Below are 21,633 nucleotides of genomic sequence, written 5' to 3' on the forward strand. Positions count from 1 at the left end.
ATGTAAAAATAATAATTAAATAAGGTGAAGAGTATTTTTGTAATCAAACAATTTATTCTTAGAAATTATGTGATGAATATAATTTTGAATATGACAAATCAAACAAGCAATAAAAACTACTCTCAGCATAACTAATCCCTTCATAACTTATTCCAATATAACTAATTCTATTATAACTTATATCAAAACCAAACGACCCTTAGAATATAGGCATTTTGCAATGGATTAACTTAGATTTTCTTGTTTTGTTTTCCAAAAATGGGTGATCAAAAGATCGAATTACTATGCCTATCTTGGTGGTCGTTACTTTTGATGGTCTTTCTTTTTGGCTGACTCGCCTAAGTGCTTTGTATGACGGTCGAAAAGAAAGACACCCTCATCTTCTCTGGTGTCAGTGAGAGCAATTTGAGTATCTTCGTTGACCTTTTTTTGTAGATAGAATCTTCAATGAATAAAAACAAGCAACCTTACTGTAAGTAGGAAGATTGATGAATCGGATGAGATAGTAGTTAGTCCCCGTATTGTTTTGTAACTAATAAAAATTCCTGTGTGACACTCAATGTTCCACATAGTTAACACATGGAAATTTCAGTGGTACATAGCTATCACATCGAGGAATCACTAGGAAGACCTTAAGAATTAATCTCAAAACATGTTAAAAGATAAAGAAAATAAGACAATAACCGGCACTATTCACCAATTGATTCCTTTTGGAAGGTTTTCCATTTAAGGGAAAGAAATATGTAAACTTTACCTAAATCCCATAATGGAAAAGTCTAATTACTATACATCCCTCATTGTATCAAAATTACCCGATATCCCCTTTTTTTTCAACTTTTCTGATACATTAGTTTTGTATCTGATACATCAATTATCTAATGAGTAATTAATGAAGATCATCTATTTATGGATAATATCTTAATATAAGGGATGATTAGTTCCTTAAATCAATTACTAATCTAATTAATGAGATTAATTTGGTTAAAAAAATAACGGTTGTGAAGTTGAAGATTCAAGCCAAAAAAACAGAGCATAAATTCAAACCAACTTCGATTTCAATTTTTTTTCAGTTTTGGTGATACATAAGTTATGTATCTGATACATCAATTGTTAAAAAAATCAATTGTTATGTCCATGAAGATTCAAGACAAAAAACAGAGCGTCGTCTCGAATGGAAAAAACAGAGCATCAATTCATACCGAATTTGATTTCAGTTATTTTTTCACTTTTGCTGATACATAAGTTATGTATCTGATACATAACTTTAGCTATAGAATAGTTAATGCACATCAGCTATTTATGGATAAAAGATTGGCTCTTTATATCAATTACTGATCTATTAAAGAAGGCGACAGTTATGTACGTGAATTTTAAAAATTAATGTATCGGAATCATTAAATATTGAGAAATGAGAATCTGATACATGTGCATGATGTATCATAATAAATAAAACTTGATTCATGTATCAGAATTCACAAAATGTGACACTTATGAATATTATACTCGATACAAGTTTGATACAGTAGAAATATAAAACATCAACTTTGATTTTATATTCGATTTTGACACCAGAGAAAAACATAGTAAATCTTATGTATGGAAATATTAAAACATATTAAATCTGATACATTACAGTTTATGTATCAGATACATTAAAAGAATCAAAATCACTTAAAATGTTTACTATAAAAAAAAAAACTACTCGACATCAATCAGTTCTCCTTGGTTTGGAGAGATGTCTCTCCTAGTATTTTTTGGATCGTTGTTTATTGCTAACATAACCATCCATGGCCTTCTGAGAACAATATCTCCACCTATTGATGATTCAAAATCATCAAGAAAATTAGCCCTATATGTCATTCCGAATCTCAATGGGTGGGACGGGATCTTCTTGATGACGTATTTCATTTCCTGCATTGACATGAAAATGGTTAAATACAACTTGAACTTTATACATAAATACGATGTATCATATGCATTAAAATATCTGATGCATGAGATAAGAATCTGATACATACAGAAAATGTATCAAAAACAATTATATATTATATTCTAATACATAAATGTAGAAGTATCAGAATCATTAAAACTTGAAACATCAAAAAATGACACTTACACATGATGTATCAGAAATAGTAAATCTCCAAAAAATTGCATTTGAAAAAAATATTATGTATCTGATACATAAATGTATATGTATCAGAATCATTAAAACTTGAAAATAACAAATACTGAGACTTAAAGATGATGTATCAGAAATAATAATTTTCAAAAAATTGCATATGAAACAGACATTATGTATCTGATACATAAATGTAGATGTATCAGAATCATTAAACTTGAAATAACAGAAACTGGGACTTAAACATAATGTATCAGAAATAGTAAATCTCAAATAATTGCATTTGAAAAAGACATTATGTATCTGATACATAAATGATATGTATCAGCTTCGTTAAAACTTAAAACAACATAAAATGACACTTAAACATGATGTATCAGAAATAGAAAATCTCCAAAAAAATACATTTAAAAAAGACATTATGTATCTGATACATAAATGTATATGTATCAGAATCATTAAAAATTAAAACAACAGAAACTGACACTTAAAAATGATGTATCAGAAATAGAAAATCTCCAAAAAAATACATTAGAAAAAGATATTATGTATCTGATACATAAATGTATATGTATCAGAATCATTAAAAATTAAAACAACAGAAACTGACACTTAAACATGATGTATCAGAAATATAAAATCTCCAAAAAAATTCCTTTTAAAAATACATTATGAATCTGATACATAAATGATATGTATCAGAATCATTAAAACCTTCAGAAAATTTTTATTCTAAAACAAAAAACTTAATTGAACACATACCTTTGGGAGATTAGGGCGTGTTGTAACCCCTTCAATCTTGTTGTCTATTTCTTTGGGTGCATGTTTAACTGTAGCTTTCGACTTCAATTTCTCACGTAGCTTATTCATCACTGTTGGATCGTTACGATGTTTGGATCTAACTTCGTCGTAACCTTCCCAAGACGAATCAGAACCAGGAGAAACAAGAATTCGTTGATTTTTAGTGGACTGTTTGAGACCATGAACGGATTCCATTGAAGGTATGAGAAACAAAAACAGAAAGATTTACAGAAGAAAATAAATGATAAAAATTTAGAAGATTTTTCAAAGATTTTCAGAAGAAATCAAAATATACAAATTTTAGGAGAAATCAGATTGAATGAGGATGAAGTAAAATTCCATATAAGGAAAGATTGAAATATACCTTATTTGGAACCTTGAAATTGATTAACAGTTGAAGAGTAACAAATTAACTAGAGCAAATTAGGGCAAGAATAAAGGAATAGGCGGATGCATCAGAGAGGTATAGAGAGAGAAAGGAAAAAGAGGGAATTTGGAAATTTTTTGGTGTATATGGGAATAAAAGTAAATATATTAGGAGAATATGTGTAAAAGGGTAATTTTACCAAGAAATATTAACGAAGTTACTATTAACTTTTTCTTCATTATTACTTCTACACATTTAAAATCAAAACAACAACCCCCCCCCCCCTCCGGGCCGTCTCTGTCACCTTCAGCCATTCACCGCTTATATATCTTTAAAACAATAGCAACACCTCGCCTCCATCACCGGTACCAGTCGCCTACGCCGTTGGAATCTCCCCTTTCGCGCCACGTGTCGTTCTCTCGTTGCTGGATTTCAAACATGTATCTTTTCCCTATTTTAAGACGAAAAGGCGTGGGAGTTATAAGTAAACATGAAATTAGGGTTTTATTGCGACTATTCGAAAAAGGAGGAAAGACCAAAAACTCATAGCACTTTATGAAATTCGTGAAAGTGATGGAGATGGAGGTACAAATTATATACGGCCATTTTCATAGAGAGAATTAGCTAGGGTTTGGGAGATTGAAGAAATGGGGAGGAGGAAAGTGGAAATAAAGCGAATCGAAGACAATAGCAGTAGGCAAGCAACTTTCTCCAAACGGAGAAGCGGACTCATGAAGAAAGCCAAACAACTCTCTATTCTCTGCGATGTTGATGTCGCCGTCCTTGTCTTCTCCAGCCGTGGACGCTTCTTTGAATTCTCCAGTACCAACAGGTTCTTCTTCATTTTCCCCCTTCTACTATTTTTTTCCTTCAAAATACTCATCTCGTATTTTTCTATTATAATACTTCCTCCGTTAGTTTGTGTTAAGTTTGAATTGATGTAAGTTTAAGATGATAAATAATACTGTTGAATCTAAATCACTAGCCTTATTTTTATGTGTAATAATGTTTTAAAAAGTCTTTAGTGGAAAACTTTTTTTTTTAAAAAAAAAAACTAAAATAGAAAAATATAACACAGAAAGTATTATTATAATAATAATGATACCTTTGAGTCCTAGATATTTGCAAAAACACTTTTTTTTTCTGGTTTAAAACATACCGCGTGATTGTAGCAAGACGGCTAGCTATCTAAGCAGAAGCAGACGTGTTCTGCAGTTAATAGTTTAAGTTCCTTGAGGATTTGTTTGTTTGTTAGAAAAGCTGCATTGATGCGACCGATGCCAATGTCATATGGAGTGTAAAACATTGTACGTATTTTAATTGGAGTGTAAGGGGTCGTTTGGTAGAGTGTGTTTGTAAAAATAATGCATGCATTAATTATTTGTATTAGTAAGATCCTATTTGATACACTTTTTCATGACAATTATAATTAATATTTGCATTAGTTATATACTCTATTGTGTATTAAGGCTTGCATTACTAATATAATGTATTTCTAGGTATTAGTAATGCAAGAGCATTTAATGCTTGCATTATTATGGTTAAAGACTCAATTACTCCTCAAAACTCCTTTTACATTTTTTCTATCATAATTATTGAGGATATTTTTGTAAATAAATATTTTTATACAACGTATGCTATTTTTTAATACACTAAACCAAATAATACATAAAAAATATTCTATGTATAATTAATTCAAGCATAACTAATACAAACATTACTAATGTACTCTATTTAGCATTATTTTAATACACTCTACCAAACGACCCTGAGTCTTTATTTCATGCTGCTTCACGCCTCAGAACTCAGAAAAGTCTTCTTTGCCTTTGAGCATTGAAAATTAATAATAGTAGTTTAACATGGGCAGAAAAATTTACTGCATGTCATAATATATTGCTGTGGACACCAGTACTAAAATACCCATTAACCACGTCAAAGTTGAAATTTTAGTACTATACATGAAAATTATGAATGGACTCTTTAATTTGGTTGTTTCTAAAGAAAGCAAAGTTTGGAATAAGGGTGTATCTTTGTTGTAGATCTGGAAGCCCGATAGGGATAGTAGAGCATCTCCAATAAGATATAAAGGATGATAGGAATTTGATGAATCTACTGTGTGAAGGCTTCTTTTTCTGTTAAATATTCATCACCAACTTAATTAATTTTTAAGATATTTCAAAGAAGAATCTAAAATATTCAACAATGGTAGAGAATTGAAGGATAATCTCTAATATAAGTATTCTAGAGAGAAAAGTCTAGAAATATTCTAGAAATAATAGTTGGAGGAACATTCTAGAATAGAATAGTAAATACCCTTGACTAGATTCTTCTAGCAACACCTATAAACATAAAGGTTCATTTGAGGTGTGTGCGTGCTCAACAAGGTTTACTCAAATAAAGAGAGAGTGCTCAAATAAGTTGAACTCAAGTAAAGAGCGAGTGCTCAAGCAAGTATGCAAGCAAAAAGTGAGTTATCAAGAGAAAAATAAAAGAGATCAACAAAGAGAGTTGCTAGAGTGAGAGTGCAAGAAAAATAAAGTGGAAGAATTGTAAGACCGAAACAAATCTTTACTTTGCAATGACATAATAAAATTCAAGTTGTGAGCCCAACAATTAGTGGTGTAAATATCCAGTAAGTAAAGAATGAGGTAGCAACTCAAAGGAGATCTACAAGTCACTAGCCATTGATTAATGACAGTTTTTGCAAGCACTCAACAACATTGAGAAGCTCAATGCAAGCAGCTAAGGGTTGCGGAGCATGAGGATGCAATATTATTTTCTCAGCCTGGAATTATGGGATATTGTTGGTGTATCAGACGCTACACCATTAACTGATGCCAAAGCAGCAAAAGTGTGGTAGGTTAAAGTTGGAAAGGATGTATGCTCTCACTGTAACAGTCGAAGATGAGTTTGTGCAACGAATTAAGAATGCCAGGACACACTAAGGATTCGAATTCGAGGTCTCCTTGACCCGGAACCCAAAAAGTCGCAACTAATTCGAGGTTTCCTTGATCCGAAACCCAAAAAGTCGCAACTAAACTAACTTTAAGCCTCAAAAATACCAAAACAAGTTCGGAACCTCTAAAATTCAACCAAGATTATTCCTAGGCCTAAAATCATCCCCTGAATCCAACGGAGTATTCGAAATTCCATTTCGAGCATCGAAACTCCGAATGTTGACCAAAGTCAAACTTTAACCTAAAATTCTTTAAACTTCCAACTTAGGACTTCAAATTCACAATACAACTCCAAAACTAATTGCGTTAACTCTCTAGAGCAAAGTCCACATTCTGGAGCTAATGGAATCGATGGAGTTTCGTTCCGTGACTCGTAGCTTCGGTTGGTACTAAAAAACATTTTTGAACACTTAAGCCTTTAAAACTCAAAAACTTTCAAGAACTCAACTTTTCGAAGAATTTACCAAAACTAACACACAACACTGATCAAAAATGACTCAGAGCAATTATTGAGAGGAGCAAAATTGTTATTTTGCAAAAATTTTCAAAAATGACCTTCAGGGTCTTTACACCATCCACCACTAAAAATCATGTTCGTTCTCAAATATAAAGTAAAAAAAGTACCTCAAAGCCTTGAAGAATCGTGGATATCAGGCACGAATATCGGACTCCGCCTCCCAAGTAGCCTTTCCAACTGAACGGTGCCTCCACTGAACCTTCATTAGAGCTATCTTCTTGTTCCTAAGCTTACAGATCTGTCTATCAAAAATGGCTATAGACTCCTCTTCAAAAATCAAACCTGGACCCAACTCTACCGAATCAAGGGAGATCACATGGGATTCGTCCGGAACATACTTCTAAAGTACGGAAACATAAAACACAGTCAAACTCGCCGCAAAATCTCAAATGGGTCAATGAACCGAGGGCTAAGCTTGCCTTTTTTTCGAACCGCATCACACCCTTCATGGGTGACAATGGAAGTCAAACATGGTCACCCTCCATGAACTCCAACGGTCAAACTCTCCTATCTGCATAGATCTTCTGCCTACTTTGGGCTGTCAAGAGCCTACCCTGAATCATACAAACCTGCTCCATAGCATCCCTAAGCAAATTCGTGTCTAAAGAGTCCATCTCGGCTGAATCAAACCACCCGATAGGAGATCGACATCGTCTACCATACAACGCCTCAAATGGGGCCATCTGAATACTGGAGTGATAATTGTTGTTGTAGGCAAACTCCGCTAAGGGCAAATGCTGATCCCACCTAACACCAAAATCAATGACACAGGCTCGAAGCATATCCTCCAACACCTGACTGGTCCACTCGGACTGTCCGTCAGTATGTGGGTGAAAAGCTATACTCATATCAAGCCTAGTACCCAAACCATGCTATAATGCTTTCCAAAAGTGCGAAGTAAACAACGAACCCCGATCTGAAATGATGGATGAAGGTACACCATGAAGCCGAACGATCTGATTGATATACAATTGAAATATATATATGGATAAATGAATGCGTTTTGAATTTTGATGGAGAACCCTCCTTTACAAGGTTGCAGCAAGTACTTGAGTTGTGATTAAGTAGGAACTTTAAGCTTGTTGTTAGACTTGCGAGCTGAAGATATTCATCGAAGACTTCAGCTGCTTTTTGTCGACATTACTTTCCTTCCATGTCTTGATATCGGTGGAATGTTATCATTTCTTCTTTTTGCTCATTTCACTTAACGGGTAAATCCATAGAACTGGTTAAGATTTTAAAGAAGAGGAAGATTAATATAGCCTGTGTCCAGGAGACAAAATGGGTCGGCTCTAAAGCTAAGGAGGTAGACGGGTATAAGCTTTGGTTTTCTGGTAAATCGAAGTATAAAAATGGGGTAGGCATTTTAATAGACAGTGATTTAAGGGATCAGGTGGTGGAGGTTAGGAGAGTCAATGATAGGATGATGTCGATTAAAATGGTCGTTGAAGGGATCACGTTGAACGTTATTAGTGCTTATGCGCCGCAAGCGGGCTTATGCGAGGAGGATAAGAGGCGCTTTTGGGAGGAGTTGGACGAGTTAGTGGGAGGCATACCACCTACTGAGAAGCTTGTCGTGGGAGGGGATTTCAATGGGCACATCGGATCTATTTCGGGAGGGTATGATGATGTGCATGGGGGCTTTGGCTTCAGAGACAGAAATGGAGAAGGAACCGCACTGTTGGATTTCGCAAGAGCTTTCGGATTGGTGATAGCCAACTCGAGTTTCCCAAAGAAGGAGGACCACTTGGTAACCTTCCGTAGTTCAGTGGCTAAAACTCAGATAGATTTTTTACTCCTCAGGAAGGATGATAAAGGTTTGTGCAAAGACTGTAAGGTCATCCCGATCGACAACCTTACAACCCGACATAAGCTCTTAGTGATGAATTTAGGGATAAAGATGACAAGGACGAGGAGGGTCGGGGAAGAACGACCTAGGATCAGATGGGGGAGTTTGACAACGGTTAGTGCCCTTGAGATGGGAGAGAAATTGAAGGATATGGGGGCCTGGGATAGTAGTGGGGATGCGAACGATATGTGGGATAGGACAGCTAGTTATATTAGGGTTGTAGCAAGGAAAGTGCTAGGAGTCTCGACAGATAGTCGTAGTCGGCATCGAGGGGACTGGTGGTGGAATGGAGAAGTTCAAGGGAAAGTGGAAGCAAAGAAGGTGGCGTATGCTAAGTTGATGGAGAGCAAGGATGAGGTGGAGAAGTGGACGAATGGAGAACTGTATAAGATAGCGAGGAAGGAGGCGAAGTCGGCGGTTGCAACGGCAAAAATGGCAGCTTTTGAACGTCTTTATGCTGAACTGGAAGAGAAAGGTGGGGACAGAAAATTATTCAGGCTAGCCAGGGCCCGGGAGAGAAGGGCACGCGATGTGGATCAAGTGAAGTGCATTAAAGACGAAGACGGAAAAGTATTGGTAAAGGAGACCCTTATCAAACAAAGATGGCAGTCATACTTCCATAAACTTTTGAATGACAAAGGGGACAGAGAAATTGTGTTGGGAGATTTGGAACATACAGGAAGGAGTCACGATTTTGGGGGTTGTAGGAGTATTACGGTCGATGAGGTTAAGGATGCTGTTCGTAGGATGCGCTGGGGAAGAGCGACCGGACCTGACGAGATCCCTGGAGAATTTTGGAAGAGTGCGGGCTCGGTAGGTTTGGAATGGCTGACTAGGTTATTTAATGTCATCTTTACGATGGCAACGATGCCCGTAGAATGGAGATCGAGCATCATGATCCCGCTTTACAAAAACAAAGGGGATAGCCAGAGCTGTGACAACTATAGAGGTATTAAGCTTCTAAGCCATACTATGAAAGTGTGGGAAAGAGTGGTAGAGATGAGGGTGAGGAGAGGCGAGTCTATTTCAGAGAACCAGTTCGGATTTATGCCGGGACGCTCAACTAGAGACGCCATCCACCTTATGAGGAGACTAATGGAGCAATATAGGGAGAGGAAGAGAGACTTGCATATGGTATTCATCGACTTGGAAAAGGCTTACGATAAAGTCCCACGAGAGATACTATGGAGATGTTTGGAGGCTAAAGGTGTACCTGTAGCGTACATTAGGGTGATCAATGACATGTACGAGGGTGCCAAAATCAGGGTAAGGACAGTAGGAGGGGACTCAGAACACTTCCCAGTTATGATGGGGTTGCATCAAGGATCAGCTCTTAGCCCGTTCCTATTTGCCTTGGTGATGGATGGATTGACGCGACAAATTCAAGGTGAGGTGCCATGGTGTATGCTTTTTGCGGATGACATAGTCCTCATCGATGAGACTCGTAGCGGAGTTAACGCTAAGCTGGAAGATTGGAGACGCAACTTGGAGTCTAAGGGGTTTAAGCTGAGTAGGACCAAGACAGAGTACCTAGAGTGCAAGTTCAGTGAGACACCTCAAGAGGTTGGCGCGGAAGTTAGGCTCGGGGACCAAGCCATCCAAAAGAGAAATAGTTTTAAGTACCTTGGTTCTATCATGCAAGACAGCGGAGAGATCGACGAGGATGTCATACACCATATTGGGGCAGGATGGATGAAATGGAGGCTCGCCTCCAGTGTGTTATGTGACAAGAAGGTGCCACCACAACTTAAGGGCAAGTTCTACAAAGTGGTCGTTAGACCAGCTATGTTGTATGGGGCGGAGTGTTGGCCAGTTAAGGTCTCCCACGTGCAAAAGATGAAGGTTGCCGAGATGAGAATGTTGAGATGGATGTGTGGGCATACCAGGAGTGACAAGATTAGAAATGAGGCTATTCGAGAAAAGGTAGGAGTGGTCTCGGTGGAAGACAAGATGCGGGAAACGCAACTGAGATGGTTTGGACATGTGAAGAGGAGAGTCCCAGATGCACCAGTGCGGAGATGTGAGAGGTTGGCCATGGATGGTTTCAGAAGAGGTAGGGGTAGGCCGAAGAAATATTGGGGAGATGTGATCAGACAGGACATGGCGCATTTACGGCTTACCGAGGACATGACCCTAGATAGGAGGGTGTGGAGGACACACATTAGGGTAGAAGGCTAGTACATAGTGGTTTTATTCTCCCTTATTCGTAGGCGTATTAACGCACTATGATTTTTTATACTCTGATGTATGTTATTTATGGTATTTATGTTATTATCTAATAATAATATCTACTGTTTTTTTGTGCTTTGATTATACTATTGTTTGGACCGTTTTCGTCATTTACTTATTTACTCTAATATTCTTGTCTGGCCTTTTTCTATGCTTTTATTGAGCCGAGGGTCTTTCGGAAACAGCCGTCCTACATTGGTAGGAGTCAGGTCTGCGTACACTCTACCCTCCCCAGACCCCACGATGTGGGATTTCACTGGGTTGTTGTTGTTGTTGTTGTTGCTCATTTCACTTAATGAAATCGATGCTAACATAAGAGAGATGTTAATAGTAATGAGTTGTAGTGCATTCGTAGCGATTTCGTAGCAATATAGGTGCTTTATAACTAAATTATATAGTGTTTTATAACTCAAAGGAGAACCTCCCCCCCCCCCCCCCCTTTATGACTTTGTTGTGTACTTACACCATAATGATTTTGTCTGTCATTCCCTCGTGATGACTCAGAACTATAGCAAAAGATATCAACCTGATTCTATGTTGTCGTATATGTGTTACCCTTAAGTTTTAGGGGCTCATGTTTTATTTTTACTTAAATATATGCTTAAGACATCTCACTATGTTTAAGTTTCTTCTGATATCAGATTATTTTATGATGTTGTTCTCTTGTAATTTTAGACACTTTGAGCCCCTCCCCCTTTTGTAGATATTGCACATGAGTTTTTACTTTTTGATAAAAACCCAGAATGGATTGGAGGCTACTCAACCATGAACAGTTTTGGATGATATGGTTCACTTACTATGTTAAGTTTCCAATTGCAAATACATAAATTGTATTTAAGATAGGCAAACTTTTGATTCTGTATGTAAATTTGAACTGCAAATGTATTAAGTCACCTGTTGGATACATGAACTTGCAGTCATTTACTTGTAATTGTTCTGATAGTTTAAATGCTTTCAATTAATTGTAGTGTTTTCTCTGTATGTAAGATAATATAGTTTCAACTTCAATGTTTATCTGAGGTAAAATAGTTGATTTATTGTTGTAAACTAGGGACCACCTCTTTTGTGGGTGGTGTCTATAAATTAAAGGCGGAATGACCTGAGAGACCCTTATATTTGGCTCCGTTTGCCAATTGGACCCTTTTACTTATCACTTTGCCAACTGAACCCTTAAATCCATCTGAACACAATATTTTAAACCCTTTTTCATTTGATTCGTTTGCGTGTTGTACAATCGAGCACACATGGAATTCCATGTCATTTTTAATGACACATGTGAATTACATGTTAAAAAAATAAAATAAATTTAAAAATCAATTAGGGCACTGTTACAATTTCTGGAAAATTTCAACGCATGTTCTTCATATTTTATCACAAAGTGAGCACCAAATTCATGTTAGATAGATGAAATTTTTCCCCATTTTACTTGAAAATTTAACTACAAATTCACCAACGCAAACCCAACGAACCTCAATCATAATTTTGAATCAATTTCATAAATTCTCAAAACTCATTTATTGCTCTTCAAGCTTTCTCTAATTTTATTAATGGAGTTTTCAATTTTTCAATATCCATCAATCAACTTTCATGTAACCACATCTCTTCTTTAAATTCAACCAACACATATAATGGGTTTGAATCTCATTAACAATTCTGAATCAATTTCACAAATTCTCAAAACCCATTTATTGCTCTTCAAGCTTTCTCTAGCTTTATCAATGGAGTTTCAATTTTTCAATAAATATCAATCTCCGTAACCCATACCTACATCTTTTCTTTAAAGTCTACTAACACAAACAATGATTTCAATATTTTTAGACTAAAAAATTAAAAACTTAAAAGGGTTAGGAGTGGGGGATGATTTGCAGCAAAAGAGAAGTGTGTGTTGAGGAAGAAGAAGAGCAAAAGGAGAGTGGGTGTGGTGCATGAAATTCCAAGGAGAAGAAGAAGAAGAAGAGAGAAGGCTGGGGCGGAGGAGAGAGGGTTGGGAGGGATGGTTGAGGAAGAAATGTTTTTTGATTTTTTAAAAATTGATTATTAGTTTTTAAATTTTTTTTAATGTAAATATAGTATTTACTTGTTTTCAAACGCGTGTAATCATGTTTTTTTCGAACTCAGCAACATCAATGCCACAGAAAGTCGGTCAATGGTCAGAGGAGTTTAAAATATTGTGTTCGGATGAGTTTAAGGGTTCAGTTGGCAAAGCGATAAGTAGAAGGGTCTAACTGACAAACGGAGCCAAATACAAGGGTCTCGCAGGTCATTCCACCTAAATTAAATAACTTAAACAAAGGTACGCATGCTACAAATTGGAACTTATATCGTAATTTCATTGGTGCTCCAAAAATTTGCACCAAGCAAACATGGTTCTAATATTTCTTGATGAATTTTCTTAGTGAAGAAGTATACCCAACAAATTTTAAACAATTTGAAAAGCTCTTTTGTTTCTATTTTACCAAATAGTTTACCCGAGTGTCTGGGACCACATATCGTACTATTTTCCTATCCCTTTGCTCTTGAACTTTTGACTGGACAAGTAGTCTTCAACTATCCTTGGCATCTTCAACATGTTTTGTACTTGATTTATAGTCGTTTGGACATTATTTGATAACAAGAAAATTGTTTAATATTGGAGTTGCAAAATGAAATTTGATGTTGTGTTGGAACAATTATAAATTATTAAAATAGTTAAAGAATTTGGACAAACTTTTTTTAGTGATTGTTGTGTCTCAACCGACTGATGTGTACCTCATCTATTCCACCAGGTACTTGCGCCTCTCACAAACTGTAATGCCTCGGAAGTTGGAAAGTCGAAACAGAAAGAAAAGAGTTTAAAAATTTGCTGGTGCAGGACTTAACGAGACCATGTACGGACTGTACTGGAAGTTGGGAGATTGAGGACAGAGTTTTACAGACAGTTGTACAGTCTGTATAAGGGTTCACGGACCGTAGAACCTACCGTCGACCATCATCAGGAAATGTTGGTTCAAGGGAAGTTGTACAAGAGGACTTCACGGCCCGTGGAATGTTTCACGGACCCTAGAGATGTCCGTATAAGGAAAGCTTCAGAAAGAAATTGGGGTTTAGAGACTTTTACAGTCCGTAAACCCAGCCGTACAAGTCAGCCCTTAGGACACCTAGATCACCTTCGTCTTCACGGACCCTTGTCTGTGATCTTTTGTACGAGCTGTATAGGGATTCGTGAAGAGGGCCGCATCAATTATTTTCTCAGGGGTATTTTAGTTTTTGACCACTCTTTTAATTCAAATACCAGGTCGTTTCGGGCTTACTTAGAAGAGTTTAAATAATTTCCTAAGGACTCTAACTCTTCATTCTCTCACAATTTCTCCCAAAAGATTTCTTCTCACTCAAGTTTGCTTTCAAGCTTTCCTTCCAAGTCAAGAACAAGATCACAAGTTCAAGTCTCCCTTTCCAATTTGGAGCTAGGATTCTCCAAGGTATGTGTGAATTTCATCCATGGACCTTCTTCCATTCATGGATTCCCAAAGTGTTTTCAAATTCCTTTTTCATCCATGGACTTCTTCCATCCATGGAGTCCCGAAGTGTTTTCTAATTCCTATTATGATATCTTCATAAATCCTAGGTTTTGATGATCTTGCATTGGATTCAATTAATTATGATCCATTTCACTTCAATTGATCTTATTATGCATGAATTGATCTTAATTATATGTTTTTGATGAAATTTACATGAACCCGTGCATTATGCATATTTTATGATTATGACCTATGTTTGAGAATTATGCATGCATAATGAAGTTATGAAATTACAATTTAAGGATGTTTATTGATAAAGTATCAATTATGATTTTATGAAGTCACAGGTTGCTTCAAAAGTAAAGTATTCTTATCATGAAAGATTTTCATGATTTTTTATGCAAAGCTTATCATGATCTAGATGCTTTAGATAAATGTGTTTTTATGAATATGTTATAAGGTCATGACATGTTGAAGGAGCTATTTTTATGATTCAAGTATGTTATGATGAATTTGGTATTACTAGATTCTTACCATTTTCTAGTATTATGATAAGTTCATGTTTATGTATGATATTTCGCTAACAACATCACCTTGCACTGAGCGGACTTTGGGATGGAGGCTCTCCCGTTGAAATTTAAAATAGTTTAGGAACTTGATTGATGTCGTTTTTGTTGCTTGAATATTTCTTTATATTGTGTTTTGGTTTATCTCATTGTACAACTGATTGTGCTTTTACTCAATTCTTTTTTGGCCATGTTTTGCTGTCCTTAGGTATCTGCATCTGGTATGTTTTCCAATTCTTATTGAGAATGCTCTGATAAGACTTTTCTCTTATGAATGTTCTAAATAAAGATTATAGACTCATAAAACATCTAAAATATTGAACTGAATTTGTTCATGCTTAGCTACCTGGAGAACCATGCTCTACTATAGACACTCTTAAAGCAGCCGGAATTTTAAACGAAACTAGTCATGCTAAGCTACCTGGGGATTCTGGAGACCAGAAAGAAGCCTTGAAGAGCAGCATCCTATTTCACTTTTATGTATGCTGATAATACACACAGTTGATATGGACTATGCTTCTTGTTAACTGTGATCTTCTAATGTCATATTTATGCAGCAATTTCTTATCACTGTACAATTAGACTATTGTTTATCCTGCCTTTATTTCTCAGCACTGCCAGTTGATGCTTCTAAAATAAGGATTTTCTTCATACAAGTTTGTGGTTCTAGTGATTCTGTCGGGCTTTTGGTTATTTTCTTGCTCACGTTCAGGATCTCTATCTCCAATGGATCATATTAGTTGTTACTGGGTGGTAATATTGTCTTTTTTTCTAGCAGTCACTTTACACAGCAAGAGAACCAATGTAATCAATGACACTTCTAAGCTAGGTTATATAACTGTTAAGAGATGAAGTTTTGGCCACTTCCATACAACCACTGGTTCTGAAAGAGCATTTACAAATTTATGGACGGAAATCACTAGAACACTTGTCAAATTGACCGAAATGGTCTTGGGGGAATTTCAATGTTTTCTTAGCTATATTTAGAACGGAGAACGGGGGTGACATGTTGAACTTTTGTCTAATGACTCCTACAAATTCTTATCCCATATCCTCTTTTTGGATTTGGGAAGCGGCAGGCAATAGTCCTACTTTTGCCCTTTCTTTCTTTAGGATGAGACATGTACTTTAATCAAGAAGATGATGGAATTATCAATTTTCCACTGGTTAGAATGGACAACGTGTGGGACATGTTGAACTTGTGTCTAATGATTTGAAAATGTGAATTTAATGTTGATTAGGCCAAACACATGTGCTGTGGAAATTCTAAAATGTGAATCTAATCTTGAATATGTGATATTATAAATTTGTGGCCAGTACTATAAACGGTAACAGCTGATAGAGAGTGCAAGTAACACAAGTTAAGATTATGGAGGTTATATCACAAGGGTTCTAGATATCTGGAATCAATTGAGACTCAATTAAGACATAATATGATGGAAGAGAAGGATCCGTCTAAATGATACCCAGTTAGTTGAGATTAACTTGTTACTGGTGTCATTCTTCAGATATTGGAATCCGAGATCCTCAAATATTATATTGATACAGATACAAATGAAGCAGCATGCCCAATGAGGATTTGTTCTACTCTTCTCAACTAACTAGTTAACTCTAAAGGATATGGGTGAGCTTTTGGCAAGCCCGATCTTGTATCTGAATGAAATGGAGCTTAATAGTGTGGAATGAATATAGAGGATTCACTTAATCTTTTCTACTTATTTTCATTGAGGTGTATTCAACTGATTGATGATCGATTGTTAAATCTATTCGGTCACCATGCAGACTGTTGTAGTCTAAATCTCCCAGTTATTGAAAGGCAACAGGATGGTTTTGGCCAAGTTGGTGTGTCTGGATACCTATGAACAATTTCCTGAACCATTATGTCCCCCTCTCTGCCGCAGTAGTCTGACCTATAGCTTTTCTTATCTATTCATTTTCTTCTTAAGTGCTTGACACCCAACAATTTCTTGAAATTGGAAAATAGCTATAGTTTCTTTTACGGCTAAGTGAGTTATCGCTGTTCTACTTGTTTCCCACAATTCTTATTTTTCTAGTGATCAACCAGTGGTTGTAAATATTCCAACTCTACTGTCCAATGTAATTGTGTTTTGATAGTGTGGTCCCTAATGCAAGACTAAAATTTAAGAGAAACTACAAATATGTGGAGAATTTGTGTGATGCATTGTGTTTTTGAACTAAGATTATTCTTCCTTCCTCAAGTATGAACTTAATATTGTGGAGTCCATTTCCTGTTTGAGTAGATTGGCTAAAAACTGATGACAACCACATGATATATGTGTTTCAGTCTGACAGGAGTTATTCACCGATACACCAACCACATGAAAGCAGAAGATAAGGTCTCTGCAGAAGTCGATGACACAGAGGTATATATCTAGTTTACTCCACTGTCCTCTTATCTCTTGACAGAGGTACTGCATAATGAATAAATATGACACTAAATGTTTTTGGATCTTAGAAAGCAACTCATTGGCTGCTAAGTTGATACAATTTTAATTACCATGTCAAATTATTAATGTTTTATAATTTTGTGGTTACCCAAAAGCAAAACCATAGATGCTAAGTTAATACAAATCTTTTCAGGTGACTTTGAGGCTTGTAATGCTTCTTTATCTATTGTGAGTAGATCCTAGGACACTAAATCTATATGTGAAGTTATATGATGTTCTCAGCTTTTGTCCCGCTATAGTTAAAAGCTCCAATTTAGTATGTGGTAATTAAGGATGGTCATTTTACATCATAAATGAATCATATACAATATATTACTGTTCGTTTTTCTGGAATGTGTTGTTTTTAACATAGGTTGTACATCGTCAAAATCAGGAAAGTGGCGTGACAGTAGTTCAGTCACATACATCATGCAACTTATGAGTAATAGCTATAGTCATTCCATTGTGAGTTATCCAATATGCCTGGAGTAACTATATATAATTCTAGTTGCTGAAATTATTCTATCATTGTATGGGAACAGGAATCAAAATATGCAAGTTTCATGACAATGGAAGAACTGCTACAGACGGTAGAAAAGTACTGACCTTTTGCTGCTCTTTTTTTTTTTTGAGCTTCCTTGGAAAGCATGGTATTGATCCTCAATCTGACAGGCAACTCAAGGAGCCTGATGTTGATGATCTCAGCATTACTGATCTTGTCCATTTGGAAAACCAAGTCGAGACTGCTCTGACACAAACCAGATTTAGAAAGGTTTTGGATTTTCCACATTCCTCTGTACCTTTACTCATACACAGACTTGGTCCAGCTGTTCTATAGAAATAACTTACCTTCTTATGTCTTAGAGCTTACATAAGTAGGATGCCTAAAGCTGAATTAGTCTTGTTGGTGGCGCTACATCAGTTGTATTTCTAAGACATTGCGACCCTACAAAGAGTTCCATAGTGGTGTGATCATTTTAATCCAATCCTACACCCATGTGTGCAAATTTTTATTTTTTCCTTCTTTTTAAATTATGTGCAATTTTTTTTACTGTTTGACTGCTGTAATTCCCTATTTCTTTTGGGAGTTATACGAAGAAAAGCTAACTAGTTTTGTTTTATGCAGACACACTTGTTGATTGAATCAATTAAGAATCTTCGTGAGAAGGTAGGTCTCCATTTTTCCTGAGCAAATTTGCTTAGTTTCTCAGAGAGTATGCAGGGAGCCTTCTATAGAACTGCTTCCTAACGGTCTCATTAGTTGATGCACTTCGTAAATATTGGCATAGCTGGTCTGGTTCTTCCTTCACGAGCGTGCATTTTTCTGATGTCAAGAGCTTATAAATTGATTGAGGGAATATGAGAGCATTGAGAAGTAAAGATAAGTTGGATGATATGATAAGTTGAAGAGCCTTATCATTCTGGTTGTAGCAATAGCTACCTTAATATTCATCAAGTGTCCCCCACTATACTTGGTATTATCTGTCTCCATCCTTGAATCAATGAAAGTCTTGGCGCCCTTGTCACTTTTATCCCTTGATTCTCAACTCTCTGTTCAATGTCTATCAATATAGGCCAGCTAATAATCTTTCATCAGTGTAAAATGAGAACCTGAAACTTTATCTCCCCACGAGATATAAGTTCCCTTTTCTGAATTTTCGGATGGTACCTTGAATGCTGTACTCATCCTTAGTTTCAACTTTCAAGTTTGCATGCCAATGTCATAATTAAACAGAGGCTGCTGCCTCTCTCGATGAAATCCACATGAGTGTGTTGGATTTTCCCAGGTCCAGAGAAGACTCCCACTTCTAGACTGAACAAATAGAATGATATTCTCGAGTCCAGACCACTGCAGAATACATAAATTTGAGAGACAATAACAACATACCCAGTGAAATCCCACCAAGTGGGTTCTGGGGAGAGCAATTTTTCGAAGTTCTTCTACTTTGTATATATAGTGAGGTGCCATCTTGCTGTCAAACAGAGGGACTAAATTGTTTTTCCAATGGCAACAAAAGGTTTTCTCCATGTGTGGGCTTTTTAGAGTGTTATTGTTGAGCACCCAGGGGTGTGGCCAAGTGGTCGTCAATAAAGTGGTTAAGAACCCTGAGGTCTCAGGTTCAAATTCCAGCGGAGACAAAAATACCAAGGGATTTCTTCCCATCTGTCCTAGCCTTGGTGGACAGAGTTATGTGGTGCCTGTTACCGGTAGAAGGTGGCAATTATATCGTGGAATTAGTCGAAGTGCGCGCAAACTGGCCTAGACACACCACGGTTATAATAAAGTGTTTTATTGTTGAGCACAATCATGTTTTTTCTCTAATCTAGCTGTCTATTCAGCAAATAATAACAATTCTTTTTATCAATATGTATGGGTGTGTATAGTGAGGTGTCATCTGGCTGTCAAAAACTGCTTCAGCTGAGTGTTCTAAATAAAAATTCCCGTTGTCCAGAAAGGGTACAAGGTTCAGGGCCATCAACTTTTCTGGAAGTGAACTTAGCCAGATAATCATTTGGACAAGGATAAATGATTTTCTATCATTTGATCATCTAGCGAACTCCCCACTCCTGGCTGAATGTTTTCCCTGACAATTGCATTAATGCTCCTCTTAATGCTGGACTCAGTATAGAATTGAGAAAATCATGGAGCTAGTTTGGCTCTTCAAGTTCACTAGCAGATTGGCATCATGCTGTCTACAGTTATTTTTAGCTTTATAGATTTTTTAAAGGAATCCTATTTATCAACTGAAGTTTATGCAATATTTGTGTGTGCCGTTTATCAGCATTTTCTGGACACAGGTTTATGGTGTTACATTGTCATTATGTTTAGCGTGCTAAACTTGACTGGAAACGTATTTATCTGCAGGAAAAGCTGCTGATAGAAGAAAACAAACTTCTGGAGGATGAGGTAGGTGTTGCTGATAAAGCGCAATTTTGCTAAACATATATTAGAGTGATCTGTGTGGATATTTGGTACATCTATGTGAATGACTAGTATGTTTACAGATATGTACCATAAATAACACAGAAGAAAATGAGATGACAATGAATTTAAATAACATTGCACCAACCCGTATGGATTGTGGACAACAGAAGGAGGCCCTGAATTTTCTCTAGAGTCTAGACACAATGATGGCATCACATATCAGATAGAAGCTCAAGATATAAATAACAGCCTTCCCAAAATATAGCAGAGCAGCCACTCCTCTAGCCATGGGATATGTCCTGCCGAGGTTATATCTTCTGCATCTAACTAGGGAGTGCTACTATGTAGTCTTCTCTTGTATGTTGTCTCGTGGAATGGTTGAAACACTGAAAAATTGTGTAAGGATAAATAAAGAGATACTGGTGCAGCGTCTCGAAGACCTGTATGTAATGCTTTCATCTAAATGACTCTAAATTACAGGTTATATCAAAAGGGTGACAAAATTAATCCATAAAAATATGACTCATCCAATCCCTTCATGTTTGATAGTCCGTATCAGTCCATTAAAAATTGGGACAAATGTGGCTATACCTAGAGGACTACTACATTACCAAGATGACTTTCTAGTTAGATTGTACTTGCGCTCTGAATATGAAGAATTTGATTGATCAATTTAAGGAAAAATGAAAAAACAAAGGCCTCTTTCTACAAAACTTAGATTCAATCAACATTCCTTGCTTGAATCAATAAATCATTTTTTTATTTATGTTCTACATATTAATAATAAAGCTTTTCTTTTATTAGGTATTAAATTTTCTTAAAAGAATAAATAAATAAATTAAAACTTAATAAGAATTGGTAGGTTGGGTTATGATCCATTTTTAGTATATTTCAACTCAAATAATTTTTGAGTGGGTTACTTATTCCATTTTGGTTCTTATAGCCCAATCTGTCCTTTGAACACCCTAATCAGAAGTGATGGTGTTTGTGGTGTACAAGTAATTCAATGTTTTACTAGTTCTCAAATCAAAAGTCTTACAAGTTCGCTGGTACATTCTTTTTGTGTGTTTTATGAAAGGGGCTTGATTCTCTATTTCCAGGCGGGGGTGAAGGCCAGAAGATTGCCCTACATGTAAGAAAAAAAGAGAAAAAAAGTGCGATCACTTGATATTAGGATGAGGTGTAACGAATTGTGATAGCTTGAACAGGCCGATTCAAAAGGGTGGGACGAGTTTAAAATTTAGGATGGGTGAAATGCAAGTTGGGTTTGGGCCTGACATCCCACCCAGCCTAAATAGCCGCTGGCACGGCAAAAAAGGGGCAAATAGCCCCCAGCCCTTCCCTCCCTCTTCAAA

At 36.3% G+C, this 21,633-nt stretch overlaps 2 protein-coding genes across 2 annotated transcripts; one reads left to right on the top strand and one right to left on the bottom strand.

Annotated features, from left to right (window-relative positions):
* Window positions 1-1,698: 1,698 nt before the first annotated feature.
* Window positions 1,699-3,366, bottom strand: LOC129871729 (uncharacterized). Its single transcript, XM_055946702.1, has 2 exons — window positions 2,885-3,366; window positions 1,699-1,911 (listed from the first exon to the last, which is right to left on the bottom strand). The coding sequence occupies exons 1-2, from the start codon at window positions 3,116-3,118 to the stop codon at window positions 1,699-1,701; spliced, it is 447 nt and encodes a 148-aa protein (XP_055802677.1). The 5' UTR covers window positions 3,119-3,366.
* Window positions 3,367-3,516: 150 nt separating this feature from the next.
* On the top strand, window positions 3,517-20,795 carry LOC129880566 (agamous-like MADS-box protein AGL27). The gene is made up of 7 exons (XM_055954655.1): window positions 3,517-4,122; window positions 17,211-17,289; window positions 17,895-17,950; window positions 18,025-18,124; window positions 18,479-18,520; window positions 20,219-20,260; window positions 20,359-20,795. Exons 1-7 carry the CDS (start codon window positions 3,938-3,940, stop codon window positions 20,467-20,469), a joined length of 615 nt encoding a protein of 204 aa, XP_055810630.1. The 5' UTR covers window positions 3,517-3,937; the 3' UTR covers window positions 20,470-20,795.
* Window positions 20,796-21,633: the final 838 nt, after the last annotated feature.

This window comes from Solanum dulcamara, chromosome 2, assembly GCF_947179165.1.
Source record: "Solanum dulcamara chromosome 2, daSolDulc1.2, whole genome shotgun sequence".
In the NCBI taxonomy this organism is placed as follows: domain Eukaryota; kingdom Viridiplantae; phylum Streptophyta; class Magnoliopsida; order Solanales; family Solanaceae; genus Solanum; species Solanum dulcamara.

Excerpts from the sequence above, each read along its gene's own strand:
- LOC129871729 (XM_055946702.1), bottom strand. The coding sequence starts at position 3,118 with ATGGAATCCGTTCATGGTCTCAAACAGTCCACTAAAAATCAACGAATT. Across the intron at positions 1,912-2,884 it reads CACGCCCTAATCTCCCAAAG|GAAATGAAATACGTCATCAA; the intron begins GTATGTGTTCAA and ends ATGTCAATGCAG.
- LOC129880566 (XM_055954655.1), top strand. The coding sequence starts at position 3,938 with ATGGGGAGGAGGAAAGTGGAAATAAAGCGAATCGAAGACAATAGCAGT. Across the intron at positions 17,951-18,024 it reads CTGCTACAGACGGTAGAAAA|GCAACTCAAGGAGCCTGATG; the intron begins GTACTGACCTTT and ends TCAATCTGACAG. Across the intron at positions 18,521-20,218 it reads TTAAGAATCTTCGTGAGAAG|GAAAAGCTGCTGATAGAAGA; the intron begins GTAGGTCTCCAT and ends ATTTATCTGCAG.